We start from the raw sequence: 14,670 nt of genomic DNA on the forward strand, positions 1-14,670 counted from the left end.
GTTAGGTGAATTTAATTCTATAGGTGAAATTCTAAAGAAAAAAATTGCTTGTGAATAAAACATTTAGATGTGGTATCTGCATAATTGGATCTTATAGTACTGAGATCCTAAGACAAACCCTTTTATAATATAACCCTTATAATCCTATAATTCATGGACTGAAATAAGGCCTCAGCTACTTACAAAACACATCATATTAATGTTTTCAGAAGGAGAATGAATTTAAATATATTACAAAATATGCATGATTCAAAACAAATATCATATTTTAGAGAGGTTTTTTTTTTTTTTTTTTTTTGCTACAATACCTATTTTCAAAGTCATATTGAGACCTTCTCCTTAAGGAAAGTTTGTCTTATATCACTTTTCTCACAACTCTAGTATTGTAGAAATCTTGTAGAAATTTGATAAATATTTGATGAGTTAAACAATGTATCAAATGGTAGGTATCTAGGTCATATGTACATAGGAAAGTACTAATTAGAAAATCTATATACTGAAGCATTGGAACAGGCTTCTGGATGATCTCCCTGTTGAACTGACAGGTTTAAACTGAAAGATTAAGTTTTGACTCGCAATAACCTGGCTTGAATTTTTTGTTAGAGGAATCTTCACCTGTAATAACACTTACAGGACCGTGAAATGGAAAAGTTGTAAGAGGGATCAATCATTTTTAATCCTGTATGTAGACATTTTTTATCATATCAGGGTATATATGTGCTGTCTCTTATACACATCTAGATGTGTATAAGAGACAGCCTTCCTTCCTTCCTTCCTTCCTTCCTTCCTTCCTTCCTTTTTTTTTGTGACAGGGTCTGTCCCTGTCTCTCAGGATGGAGTGTAGTGATATGAATATGGCTCACTGCAGCCTCAACCTCCCTGTCTCACACGATCCTCCCACCTCAGCCCCCCAAGTAACTGGGACTACATGCATGCCCCACCATGCTCAGTTAATTTGTGTATTTTCTGTAGAGAGGGGATTTCATCATGTTGCCCAGTCTGGTCTGTAACCCCTGGGCTCAGGCGATCTGCACGCCTCAGCCTCCCAAAGTACTCGGATTACAGGCGTGAGCCACTGCACCTGGTGAACATCACATTTCTGATTCACTTTTTTTTTGTTTCTTGGACACTAAGCATATTGCCTGGTACCCAATTGAAAACCAAACATTTGTTGAATAAATGAATAGGTGAATTAGTCTATATCTAATAGTATGGTAAAGTGCCAAAGATAACTAAATATTATGTGAACAAAGCAAGATAAAAAATACCATTTATGTATCATCCTATTTGAGGTTAAAATGAAGGAAAGAAATAAATAATAATATACATATGGAAAATACTGAAGGAATATATTAAAAACTTGACAGTAGGATTGCAGGGTACTGTCTCTGTGTTATGTCCTTTGTAACTTTAAGTCTTATATAACTTATATTTACAAAATTCAGATATTAGTATACATTTTATTATTGAAATATCTTATTTTTATAACTCTATAGGTTTTTTCCAGTCTTTGAAAAGCCTCCTTACCAATCCCCTGTATGTTATGTTCGTGCTTTTGACATTGTTACAAATAAGCAGCTTTATTGGTTCTTTTACTTACATCTTTAAATATATGGAGCAACAGTATGGTCAGTCTGCATCTCAGGCTAACTTTTTGCTGGGTAAGACATATTTTTTACCTGTTTGCTTGATAAATGAAACACTCCTGAGTACTTGTGTTCCAAGTCACATTTTATTATGAAGGTGATTTTATATTTTACTAAATATACTTATTATCTCTCAAACTTTACAAAATTTCTCCATCTTGTGATATTGTCGTTGTTCTGCATTTGAGGTTGCATCTCATGTTAGGTGAATTTAATTCTATAGGTGAAATTCTAAAGAAAAAAATTGCTTGTGAATAAAACATTTAGATGTGGTATCTGCATAATTGGATCTTATAGTACTGAGATCCTAAGACAAACCCTTTTATAATATAACCCTTATAATCCTATAATTCATGGACTGAAATAAGGCCTCAGCTACTTACAAAACACATCATATTAATGTTTTCAGAAGGAGAATGAATTTAAATATATTACAAAATATGCATGATTCAAAACAAATATCATATTTTAGAGAGGTTTTTTTTTTTTTTTTTTTGCTACAATACCTATTTTCAAAGTCATATTGAGACCTTCTCCTTAAGGAAAGTTTGTCTTATATCACTTTTCTCACAACTCTAGTATTGTAGAAATCTTGTAGAAATTTGATAAATATTTGATGAGTTAAACAATGTATCAAATGGTAGGTATCTAGGTCATATGTACATAGGAAAGTACTAATTAGAAAATCTATATACTGAAGCATTGGAACAGGCTTCTGGATGATCTCCCTGTTGAACTGACAGGTTTAAACTGAAAGATTAAGTTTTGACTCGCAATAACCTGGCTTGAATTTTTTGTTAGAGGAATCTTCACCTGTAATAACACTTACAGGACCGTGAAATGGAAAAGTTGTAAGAGGGATCAATCATTTTTAATCCTGTATGTAGACATTTTTTATCATATCAGGGTATATATGTGTTTTATGAATAATAAAGAGATTAGTTCAAGAATTTAATTCTAAAGCCTTGGGCAAAATTGGAGTGAGTTATTGAGAATTGAAACTCTGTTTTGAGAGATGTAAAGGATTTTAGGTGGTAGGATAGAAATCTCAGAGGAAGAAAGATTTTGTTTGTTGTTGTTGATTGCCCAAAAAAAAAAAAAAAAAGAAAGCTCCTCATAGAAATAACCGTTTTAGACACATAAATATTCTTAGCCACTACCTTTTGCTCGTGAGGAAGCCAACCCCTCATAATTAGCCAAAATAAATTATTTTTGTCTCTCATATGGTATACTTGTCCCTTACCTCCACCCTAGTGTGCCACCCTTCTCTTTTTTATTTTTTTGGAGATGGAGTCTCGCTCTGTCGCCCGGGCTGGAGTGCAATGGCCGGATCGCAGCTCACTGCAAACTCAGCCTTCCGGGTTCGCCACCCTTCTCTTAAAGAAATAAGAAAGGGTGAATTTGGTTGATATACACTGTATTCTATAAATAAAGACATATCAGAAAAACCATATTCATATAATTATAGCTTTTTTCTCTTCTTTTATTTCTAGGAGTCATAACCATTCCTACGATTGCAACTGGAATGTTTTTAGGAGGATATATCATTAAAAAATTCAAATTGTCTTTAGTTGGAATTGCCAAATTTTCACTTCTCACTTCGATAATATCCTTCTTGTTTCAACTTATTTATTTCCCTCTAATCTGTGAAAGCAAATCAGTTGCCGGCCTAACCTTGACCTATGATGGGTTTGTATATATTGCTATATGAATTGTGTAATATGTTAACCATTGAATTAAAAGATTATGTGCAAATAAAATAGGGTAGAAAACAATTGTAATTAAACTTTATTTTAATTGAGAGAAATTTCAATTTTCAAATTCTTAAAATGTCCATTTCTTAAGATGATAAAAATTTGTTTTATTCCTTAAGGAAAAACTACATAGATTGAAATAATAATACCTATAATTTATGGGTAATTAAAATGAGTGGTGGACACTTTTACCCCAGTTTTATAGATGTAAAAGTAAGATTTAGAGAAATATACACATTATATGGCTAGCAATGTTAAGATTAAGACACAAATTTGAGATATTAGAGGTATCAGATGTCATTAAATCAAATTATTCATAATGTATTTTCTAAATTAACAATCTACTTATTTTTCTTAATTTAAATTATATACTCATTTGAAGATATTTCATAAATCCTCAATAATTATCATATCTTTACAAAACAAATAACTTGAAATCTTTAAGCTTAAACATTATACAAATAACATATTTTATAATTTTAGTCAAAATATAAAATATCTTGTAATTTATAACTATATTATAAAGTAAATCAGTATAAACAATATTATAGTTTTATTCAAAAAATATACACTTTTTTTAATCCTTTTTCAACTGATTCTATTATTTTTTATTCCTCAGAGGTTCAGCTTTAACCACATCGAATTCTCTTTTTATGTAGTTAAAATACAGATTGCAAAATTCAACAATGTTAACTAACATGCGTAGATTCAGAGAATTTTAAAGTGAGCTGAGATGAACGTCAATCTAATGCCATTACCTCCCCGAAGAGAAAGTGAATCTCAGAAAAATGAAGTTACTTATCTAATGTAAAGTTTCTTTGATAGAATGATAAAGACCTCTTGTCTAAGTCTTATCTAACCTCTTTTATTTCTTTTTTAAGTTTTACTTTTTCTAGGTCATAAGTCATGTCTTGGTAAAGAAGGAGAGTTAAAAGTCAATAAGCATTACAAAAATTGCCATTTTGACGTCAGCAAATCAGATTTCTCTAATTAAAGGAAAACCCCTTCTCTTATTTCTCTTCTTTTCCCCTTCTCTTCCTCCTCCTCTATTTCCCCTCTCCTTATCCCCTTGTCTCTCTCTTCTCCTCCTTCTCTACTTCCTCTTTCTCTTTTTTTCATATATTTCTATCATATATTTTCAGAAATAATTCAGTGGCATCTCATATAGATGTACCACTTTCTTATTGCAACTCAGACTGCAATTGTGATGAAAGTCAATGGGAACCAATCTGTGGGAACAATGGAATAACTTACCTGTCACCTTGTCTAGCAGGATGCAAATCCTTAAGTGGTATTAAGAAGCCTACAGTGAGTATTAGTTTTTGCTTTTTCTCCTCTCCTTAATTAAAATCACAGAGTTAATAATTACTTATCAAATCTTCCTGTAACTAAGGTCTCCAATAAAAAGATAAAAGAAAAAGATTCCAGTGTTATCTGTCCTCATGATAGCTGTGAATTATAAACAAAGCTTCATATAAAACTCTGCTTAGGACACAATCAGACTTCTCTGTTACTTGATTTCTAATTAGAGATTACCCACTTTTTTTCTTGGGATTTTAAGAATATGACCTGTTAGAATTTGAATGCATTTAGGGTATCTAAGAAGTCTCTCATTTGACTAAAGCACATGATTTTTATTAATTTGGAATCACTTTACCCTTTGGAAGTTAGGGGAAAGTTCAGAATTAGCCAGTTGTTAGCATTACTCGCTTTATGAGGACAACGATCTATTTGCATTTTAATATATACAAATCCTGATAAGTTTAGCTAGGGACTCACTGTGGCCTTGGACTTTCTAAGAAATTAATCAAGGCTTCATGTTTACTCGAATTCCCTATTCTTGATTTCCTATTTTGATGTTCCCAAAGCTGGCACTTCTTTTACTCAGTATAATTTAGTATCCTGCTCACTGATTGCCAACATATCCATTGGAAATTCCATTTCTTTCTTAACTCAAAGGCGCTTTTTTTCCCCCATGTGACACATGGATTTTTCCCAATATCCTGGGTAACTCCCAATGATTGGAAATTAGGTATGCTGTTCCCCATACCTACAATCAATTCAACATCTCACAAAGTTGCATAACTGTTTTTCAGGCCCTTTCCCTATTACCAACATTAGCAATATGGTCAGCTGTGATTATGACTCTCTACCACACTCTTCCATGCTTCAATTCTAAACATTTTCTACCTTTCCCTTGCCCAATGTCCTACCAATTAAATGGCATGGAGAAATTTGAAGAATAAAGCATCGTAGTTTCCTTAAAGATAGGCTACAACTTTAATAAACTTGCACATATGTGGCCCAAAGACTATACTTAAAAGCTCACATCTCATATTCATCAGTTATAGTACCTTTCAGTAAGGGTGCCCCATTTAATCCCTGGTCGCACGTTGTCCAGTAGTGAAGACCTGAAAGATACATGATGTTAGTATCCTAAAGAGAGCTCTGTCTACGTGGAGACATCATCTTAATAGTGGCAATGTTTATACTGTGGGGGGGGGCTACTGCAAAGTTCCTTTACTAAATCCTCAGTAAAATTGTTAAAATAATGCTCTCTGTATCAAAGTTTGGTTTCATTGGCCAATGTGCTTGCTCCATAAAAGATTCCTCCATATTATTCCTATTGAAAAAAAAAAAAAAGGTAAAAGGATTTTTTCTTGAACCATACAAGTATGGATTTAAATTCTTTTTTTCTTTTTCTTTTTCTTTCCTTTTTTTTTAAATGGAGTCTCACCTTGTCATCCAGGCTGGAGTGCAATGGCACAGTCTCGGCTCACTGCAACCTCCACCTCCTGGGTTTAAGTGATTCTCCTGCCTCAGCCTCCCAAGTAGCTGGGATTACAGGTGTGCACCACCACACCTGGCTAATTTTTTTGTATCTTTAGTAGAGACGGGGTTTCACCATGTTGACCAGACTGGTCTCTTAACTCTTGACCTCATGATCCGCCTGCCTCAGCCTCCCAAAGTGCTGGGATTACGGGTGTGAGTGACCACACCCGGTCAATTCTTTTACAAGTTCTCCTTCAGTAAATAGTCTTTAGCAGTAGTAGGTTCAAGATGAACTTCAATCTTTAGTGTAGAATCAGAGCAGAATTTATTAAAGCCACCTAACAACATACACTGCCTACCTGATGAAATCTCTAAAATCGCCTGTTCCTAATATTCCTCTTCTATACTCTAACCATTAGCCAGGACATTCTTTTGTGTTAAATCTTTCTAGTAATAATATAATATGTTTCATTACCTGTCATTATGGTCTTGAATGTTGCTTTTGTCTTCTTAAGTAGAATTCTGGCACCCGTGCCTGGCTCTATTTCCCCCGCACTCTGTCCCATTTTCATGAGTGGCTAGACTTTGTCCCTTTTCAAACTGCTATATTTTCTGGATTCTTTGGTAGTTCTTTCCCGGAGTAAGTCACTAATACTTAGAACCTGTCAAAGAGAGTAAGAATGTATATTTTAGAAAGTAAATACGGGTGGAAGAGAAATATTTTAAACACTGTATATTAATGAAAAAATTATATACAGAATTTCATACACTAATTTTAACTTCCTAAATTCAGGAAGCTATTTTGCCTTTCAGTATTAAGCAACTATATTTTTATAACATTTTTTAAACTGTAAATATTTTAGTTTGAGACTTCCTTAAATATAATGGACTGTATTCATAGCCCTGTTGTATTTGGCAAATGTATTTGGTAATATTTCAAAAACTATTTTTAGGTGTTTTATAACTGTAGCTGTGTAGAAGTAACTGGTCTCCGGAACAGAAATTACTCAGCCCACTTGGGTGAATGCCCAAGAGATGATGCGTGTACAAGGAAATTTTACATCTATGTTGCAATTCAAGTCATAAACTCTTTGTTCTCTGCAACAGGAGGTACCGTATGTATCTTGCTGATTGTGAAGTAAGTATGACGCTTTGAAACATTGTCACGTATATTAGACTAAAACATACTTAATGATAGGCATATTTTTACGTATTTTGCGCTCAAATTCATATTTTGTCAATTTTCAATTCTTTGAGAATGCATTTTCTTAGAATTATTTTGATCTTTCAATGCCATCATTAATAATTTTTGTTTCCAATACTTCCATTGTCAAATCTAGGCTCCATACTTTCTTCTCTTAATAAAAATCTTAAGGCACACACTGATTGACGATTGTCTCGATAGTAGAAGAATCTTTGTGTGATGGTAAAAGAACTTTTAATTTTGAGTTGCGTTGCATCCTAATGAGCCAGTTAGAGTAAATCATCTGTTGATTTCATTGAAGAAAACATTTAGCAACCAGGTATAAATATAAACTTCAATTTGTAATGAAATTCTAATGCTTTCAGTTCACCCACAGCATGGCTGTTGACCTGGTATCTCACAATACCCTTGTAGACATAAGAAAAATATGTGTAAATAATTAATTCCTTTTTTCACTTATTAGACAGTTTTTTAGACAGGATATGATGAAGAATATTTCTTAGTAAGTAAAACCAATAAGGTAACTGTTGTCTCACAACTTAGAAAATGACAAGACTGATGTGAGACAAATAAGTATAAAAATAAACACATAATTACACATTGCTCTTTGTCTTAATCAGGGAAAAGACTTCCAATTAAAGGAATAAAAAGACATTAAATTTAGGATTAAAGTAAGGGGATGTGACGGGAAAGATTCACAGAGTACATCTCAAAAGAAGTGACATTATATCTAAGGAGGTAAAGAAAAAGCCAAATGAAGGGCTTTCAGGGAGAGGGTCTAGGTCTTGTTTCCTTAAGACAGGAAAGAGCTAGAATTTTTGAGGAATGAAAAGAAGCCAGTTTACAGGAACACACTGAGTGAGAGGGTATGGCAGATGATGTTTGGAGAATTAGCTGGGAAGCAGATAATGTGTGCCCTACTGGCCAGGATAAGCACTCAATCACCTAAAACTTGAAACATGTAAAGACATGCATGTAGATCTTAAAAATATACGTGATAAGTAGAGTGACCTGGGGTAACATTTAACTGTACTTTTAAAACCTACTAGTTGATCATAAGTTCACGGCCAGTCAACAGCACGACATGGTAGAAAAAAAAAAAAAAGGTAGGCCGGGCACGGTGACTCACGCCTGTAATCCCAGTACTTTGGGAGGCCGAGGCAGGTGGATCACGAGGTCAGGAGATCGAGACCATCCTGGCTAACACAGTGAAACCCCGTCTCTACTAAAAAAAAAAAAAAAAAAATTAGCCGGGCGTGATGGTGGGCGCCTGTAGTCCCAGCTACTCGAGAGGCTGAGGCAGGAGAATGGCGAGAACCCGGGAGGCGGAGCTTGCAGTGAGCTGAGATAGCGCCACTACACTCCAGCCTGGGCCACAGAGCCAGACTCCGTCCCCCCCAAAAAAAGCAACCAACAATGTGTTTTAACTTTTGTTAACATGAATATAAACCTGTAAACTAAGTAAGTTTGCAGTTGTTATATTTTCACCCTGCCTGCAAATTTTATTAAAATCCGTACCCTAAATATTCCATAAGTATAGCTTCATCTTAATATAAAATGTCTATTCAGAAGAAGCCTTCTATATTTCCAAATTACCAATTCATTAACTTATAAAAATTCACCTCAAAATTTCATACTAGTTTACATCTCAGCATGTTTTAGCTTCTTAATTGAAACCTTTTCATGAGAAAAGAAGAGTTTTAAAAACATTGTTCCATTCTTGAATATAGTTATGCTTTATCCGATTAAAAAGTGATTAAATCAACATTACCACTTATCAAAGCATTTAATAATTTCTCACCAGCCTTTGATTTCCTTTGTATTTTTTTTTTAAGAAAAGTTTTCTAAAGCTGACTAGAGAATGAAAATATAAACTTCATTTTATTAATGATTTTCTAATGCTTACATCGTAATGCTATTGCTAAAACTAGACTGAGCTGGAGTGTAAACATTTACTCATCCAGTACATATTCATTATGTGTGTCAGCCACAGATCTATGCACTGAAGATCCAAATGTGAATGAAAATGATAAAACTTCATTAGCATCCAGTGGGGATAGGGAATGGAGAGTGAATGTATACAGAAGAACTAATAAACAAATAAGCAAGTAAATATGTAAACCAGGGTAAATGTGAAGCACTAGAAAGAAAAATAAATCAGAGTCAGAAGATAGAAAAAGTGGGGATAGGTAAGAGACACTAGTTCAGATATTGTGCATTGAAAGTTATATGACAAGAGACCTAAATGAAGACATGAAGAGAGAAGCTACAAGCCATGCTAAATGAGGACAGGAAAGGAACAAACTAGGCAAAGTAGAGCAAAGACAAAGGCCCTTGTGTGGAGCATACTTGATACATACAAAGTTAGAAAAGAGTGTGTGAGGAAGAGAGAGGTATGAAGTACAATGACAGAGCTAGCGTGGTCCAGATTATATTGTTCAGAGGAAAGGCTTGGGAGCTTATTCTAAGTGTGTTCAGCAGCCCCAGAGGGTTTAAGCATTAGTGTTACCTAATGCTTATGGCTTACCTAATGAGAATATCACTCTGACTGTGCATGGCATGTGTTTTTGGAAGACAACAATGAAATCAGGGAAAACAGAAGGCTATGATCATTCTTCACGATGAGGTATTATTGAGCATGGTTATGATAAAGGAAGTGGGAAGATATTTGTGTTCATTCTTTGTTTTGTTTCATTTTCTAAGGCAAAGCCAATATGATTTGCTTGTTGATTGAATGTGGCATGTGAGAAAGATAATTTAAGGACGATCCCAAGGTTCTGGCTTGAGCTCTGGAAAGATGGTGACACTATTGAACAAAAGGGGAAATACAAAGGAAGGGTAGTTTGGAGGAAGTGTAAAAGCAAGATTTCTTATATCCCTGTAAAACTGAGCTGCCTGTTAGGTATCTACCAACAATGAATATGTAGAATCTACCATTTAGGAAAATCATTAAAGCCATAGACACAAATCTTAGAGTTTGCAACATAAACAGATGCTATTTAAATCCAGTGGCATAGTGAGATGTTCTAGGGCCTGGGTACAGATAGAAACTGCATCCTAGGAACAGCAACAGGCCCTCTAACTTTAGAGATTAATAACAGAAGGAGAAGACACTGAAGGAAACTGAGGAGGTCCCATAAGTTATGAGGAAAACTGGGAAAGGATCATGTCCTTGAAGCACAGTAAAGAATATATAAAAAAGTAATGAATAAAGAAACTATGTCAAGGCCTGCTGAGAGTTCATAGGAGTTAGGGACTAGAAAGTGACCATTGGATTTCATTATATGCTCATCACTGTTAACCTAAACAAAACTAGTGCATGAAGATGGGAGGTGAAACAAAAAGGTGGTTTTGGTTGTTTTAAATTTTTTCATTTTTATGGATTTAGAGATACAAGTACAGTTGTGAAACATGGATTATATGAGGCAGTGGTAAAGTCTGGGGTTTAATGTTCCCATCACCTGAATAGTGTACTTTATATTCAGTAGGTAGTATTTCTTCCCTCCCACTCCCTTCCAACCTCCCACACTTTAGAGTCTCCAATGTCTGTTATTCCACTCTGTACATCCTTGTGTGCCCATTGTTTAGCTCCCACATCAAAGAAAGTACATGCATTTTTTACTTTCTGTTTCTGATTTATTTCACTCAGGATAATGGCATCCATTTCTATCCACGTTGCTATAAAAAGACATGACTTCATTTTTTTATTGCTGACTAGTATCCCATAGTATATACATATATACCAATGTTTTAATCTAATTATCAGTGAATGGAAATTTAGTGATTAGTGAGTCCATGACTTTGCTTTGTCACTAGTGCTGTGATAAGCATACAAGTCAGGAGGTGTCTTTTTAATAAAATGATTTCTTTGTCTTTAGCTAGACACCCTGTGGTGGGATTGCTGGATTAAATGATAGTTCAATTTTTAGGTAATCAGGAAATCTCTGTACTGTTTTCCATAGAGGTTATACTAATTAACATTCCCACCAACAGTGTATAAGCATTCACTTTTCTTCTCATCTTCACCAACATCTCTTGACTTTCGACTTTGTATTAATAGCTATCCTGATGAGTATAAGATGATATCTCATTATGGTTTTAATTTTCATTTCTCTGATGATTAGTGATGTTGGGCATTTTTATATATTTATTGCCCATTTGTATGTCTTCTTTTGAAAAATGTCTATTCATATCCTTTACCCACTCTTTAATGAGTTTTTTTTCTTTTTTTTTTTCATTGAGTTGTTTGAGTTCCTGGTAGATTTTGGATATTAACCCTTTTTCAGGTGCATTGTTTGTAAATATTTTCTCCCATTCTGTGGGTTGTCTGTGTACTCTGTTGATTATTACTATTTTTTACTGAACAAAAATTTTGTAGTTTAAGTAAGTTCCATTGATATATTATTTTGTTGCATTTCCTTTTAAGAATGTAGTCATAAATTCTTTGCCTAGACCATTGTCCATAAAAGTTTTTCCTAGGTTTTCCCCCAGGATTTTTATAGTTTCAGGCCTTACAATTAAGTCTTTAAATTATCTTTTTTTTTTTTTTTTTTTTTGAGATGGAGTCTGCTCTGTTGCCCAGGCTGGAGTGCAGTGATGCGATCTCGGCTCACTGCAACTCTGCCTCCTGGGTTCACACCATTCTCCTGCCTCAGCCTCCCAAGTAGCTGGGACTACAAGTACCTGCCATCATGCCTGGCTAATTTTTTCCATTTTTAGTGGAGACGGGGCTTCACCATGTTATCCAGGATGGTCTCGATCTCCTGACCTCGCAATCCACCTGCCTCAGCCTCCCAAAGTGCTGGGATTTTTAATCCATTTTGAGTTAATTTTTATATATGATGAGAGATATGGGTTCAATTTTATGTCTGTATATATGGTTCTCCAATTTTCCCAGCACCATTTCCTCACTGTATATATATTTGTTACTTTGTCAAAAATCAGTATGTTGTAGATATGTGACTTTATTTCTGGCTCCTCTATTCTGTTCCATTGGTATTTTTATACCAATACCATTTTATTTTGGCTTATAGACTTGTAGTATAATTTGAAATCAGGTAATGTGACAACTTCAGCTTTATTTTTTTGCTTAGGATGAATTTGCTAGTCAGACTCTTTTGATTCCATATGAATTTTAGGATTTACATAGGTAATTTAATATAATTGTGTTGAATCTGTAGATTGCTTTGGGCTGGATAGTCATTTTACACAATATTTATTATTCCAATTCATGAACTTGAGATGTTTTTCTATTTTTTAATGCCATATATAACTTTTTTCATCAGTGTTTTGTAGTTCTCCCCATAAAGACTTTTTTCACCTATTATTTTAAATGTTTTCCCATTTTTTGTATCTATTGTAAATGGGATTCAGTTGTTGATTTGGTTTTGAGCTTGATCATTACTGGTGTATGGAAATGCTACTGATTTTTGTACATTGGTTTTGTACCCTGAAACTTTACTGAAGTAGTTTATCAAGTCTAAGAGACTTTCAGAGGAGTTTTAGGGTTTTCTAGGTGTAAGATTATATCATAAGTGAACAGGAATAATTCAAATTCTTCTTTTCCCATTTGGAGACCTTTTATTCCTTTGTCTTGCCTTATTGCTCCTGATAGGACTTCCAATACTGTGTTGAATAGGAGTGGTGAAAATGGGCATCCTCATCTTGAGTCCATTCTTAGAAGTAATGCTTACAATTTTCCCCCATTTGGTATGTTATTGACTGTGGTTTTTCATATATATGATTTTTATTATTTTAAAGTATTTTTCTTCTATGCCTAGTTTGGTAAGTGTTTTTATCATAAGGGGATGCTGGATTTTATCAAATTTTTTTTCCTGCATCAATTGATTTTATCATATGTTTTTTGAAAAAAGAAATTTCTGTTAATTTTGTAAGTCACATTTTTTGATTCACATATATTGAACCATCCTTGCATTTCAGGAAAAAGTCCACTTTTCATTATGATGAACACTTTGATGTGCTGCTGAATTTTATTTTCCAGAGTTTTTTTGGTTTTTTTTGTTTTGTTTTTTGAGGGTATTTGGATCTATGTTCATCAGGGATATTGATGTGTAGTTTTCTCTTTTATTTTTCATGTACTTGCCTGCCTTTGGTATCAGCATGATGCTGACTTCATAGGATTAGTTGAAGAGGATTCCTTCCCCCTTGATTTTTTGAAATAGTTTTAGTAGAATTGATATTATTTCTTCCTTTTTGGTCTTGCAGAATCTGGCAATAATTTTCTCTGGTCCTGCACTTTTTGTTGTTGTTGTAAGGAGATTTTTTATTATTATTACTAATTCAATTTAATTACTCATTATTGGTCTGTTAAGGATTTCTGTTTCTTCCTGGTTCAAACTTGTGAAGTTGTATGTTTCCAGGAATTTATCAGTTTTCTCTAGGTTTTCTGGTTTGTGTATGTACAGATGGCCATAGTAGTCTCTGATGATATTTTATATTTATGTGGTAATAGTTTTAATGACACCATTAATATTTCTGATTGTACTTATTTGAATCTGCTTTCTTTTTTTGGTTAATCTACTAGTAGTCTGTCTATCTTACTTATATTTTCAAATAACAACTTTTTATTTCACAGATCCTTTGCATTTTTTTTTGCCCAAATTTCAGTTAGATTTGTTCTTTAATATTTACTATATTCTGCTAGCTTGGGGTGCAGTTTATTCTTGTTTTACTAGTTCTGTGAGGCATGACATTAGATTGTTAATTTGATATCTTTCTATCTTTTTGTTGTAGGCATTTAATTCTAAAAACTTCCCTGTTGGCATTGACTTGTTGTATCTCAGAGGTTTTGGTATGTTGTTTCTTTATTTTCATTTATTTCAATTTCTTAATTTTGTTTGTTTTTTTGAGACAGAATCTCACTCTGTCACTCAGGATGGAGTGAAATGGTGTAATCTTGGCTCACTGCGACCTCTACCTCTTGGGTTCAAGCAATTCTCCTGCCTCAGTCTCTTTAGCAGCTGGGATTAAAGACATGTGCCACCACACCCAGCTAACTTTTTTCATTTGTAGTAGAGATGGGGTTTCACCATTTTAGCCAGGCTGGTCTCAAACTCCTGACCTTAAGTGAGCCACTACACCCAGCGTCATTTCAATTTTTTTTAAAGAAATTCTGCCTTGCTTTCATCATTGACCAAATAATTGTTCAGGAACAGGTTATTTAATCTTCATGTATTTCTATAGTGTTGAGAATTCTTCTAGGAACTAATTTCTATCTTTATTCCACTGTATATTCCACTGTATTCTGAAATGGAACTTGATATTATTTTGATTT

At 33.9% G+C, this 14,670-nt stretch overlaps 1 protein-coding gene across 1 annotated transcript in view; it reads left to right on the top strand.

The window, feature by feature from the left end:
* The window catches only part of SLCO1B3 (solute carrier organic anion transporter family, member 1B3), a 138,143-nt gene that overhangs the window by 84,443 nt on the left and 39,030 nt on the right, over positions 1-14,670 (top strand). Inside the window, exons 10-13 of the mRNA XM_011969463.1 lie at positions 1,497-1,661; positions 3,140-3,335; positions 4,543-4,708; positions 7,126-7,310. Coding sequence (XP_011824853.1) covers positions 1,497-1,661; positions 3,140-3,335; positions 4,543-4,708; positions 7,126-7,310 — 712 coding nt within the window. The remainder of the gene's footprint in view (positions 1-1,496; positions 1,662-3,139; positions 3,336-4,542; positions 4,709-7,125; positions 7,311-14,670) is intronic.

The sequence above is a fragment of the Mandrillus leucophaeus genome, unplaced genomic scaffold, assembly GCF_000951045.1.
Source record: "Mandrillus leucophaeus isolate KB7577 unplaced genomic scaffold, Mleu.le_1.0 Scaffold892, whole genome shotgun sequence".
Lineage (NCBI taxonomy): Eukaryota > Metazoa > Chordata > Mammalia > Primates > Cercopithecidae > Mandrillus > Mandrillus leucophaeus.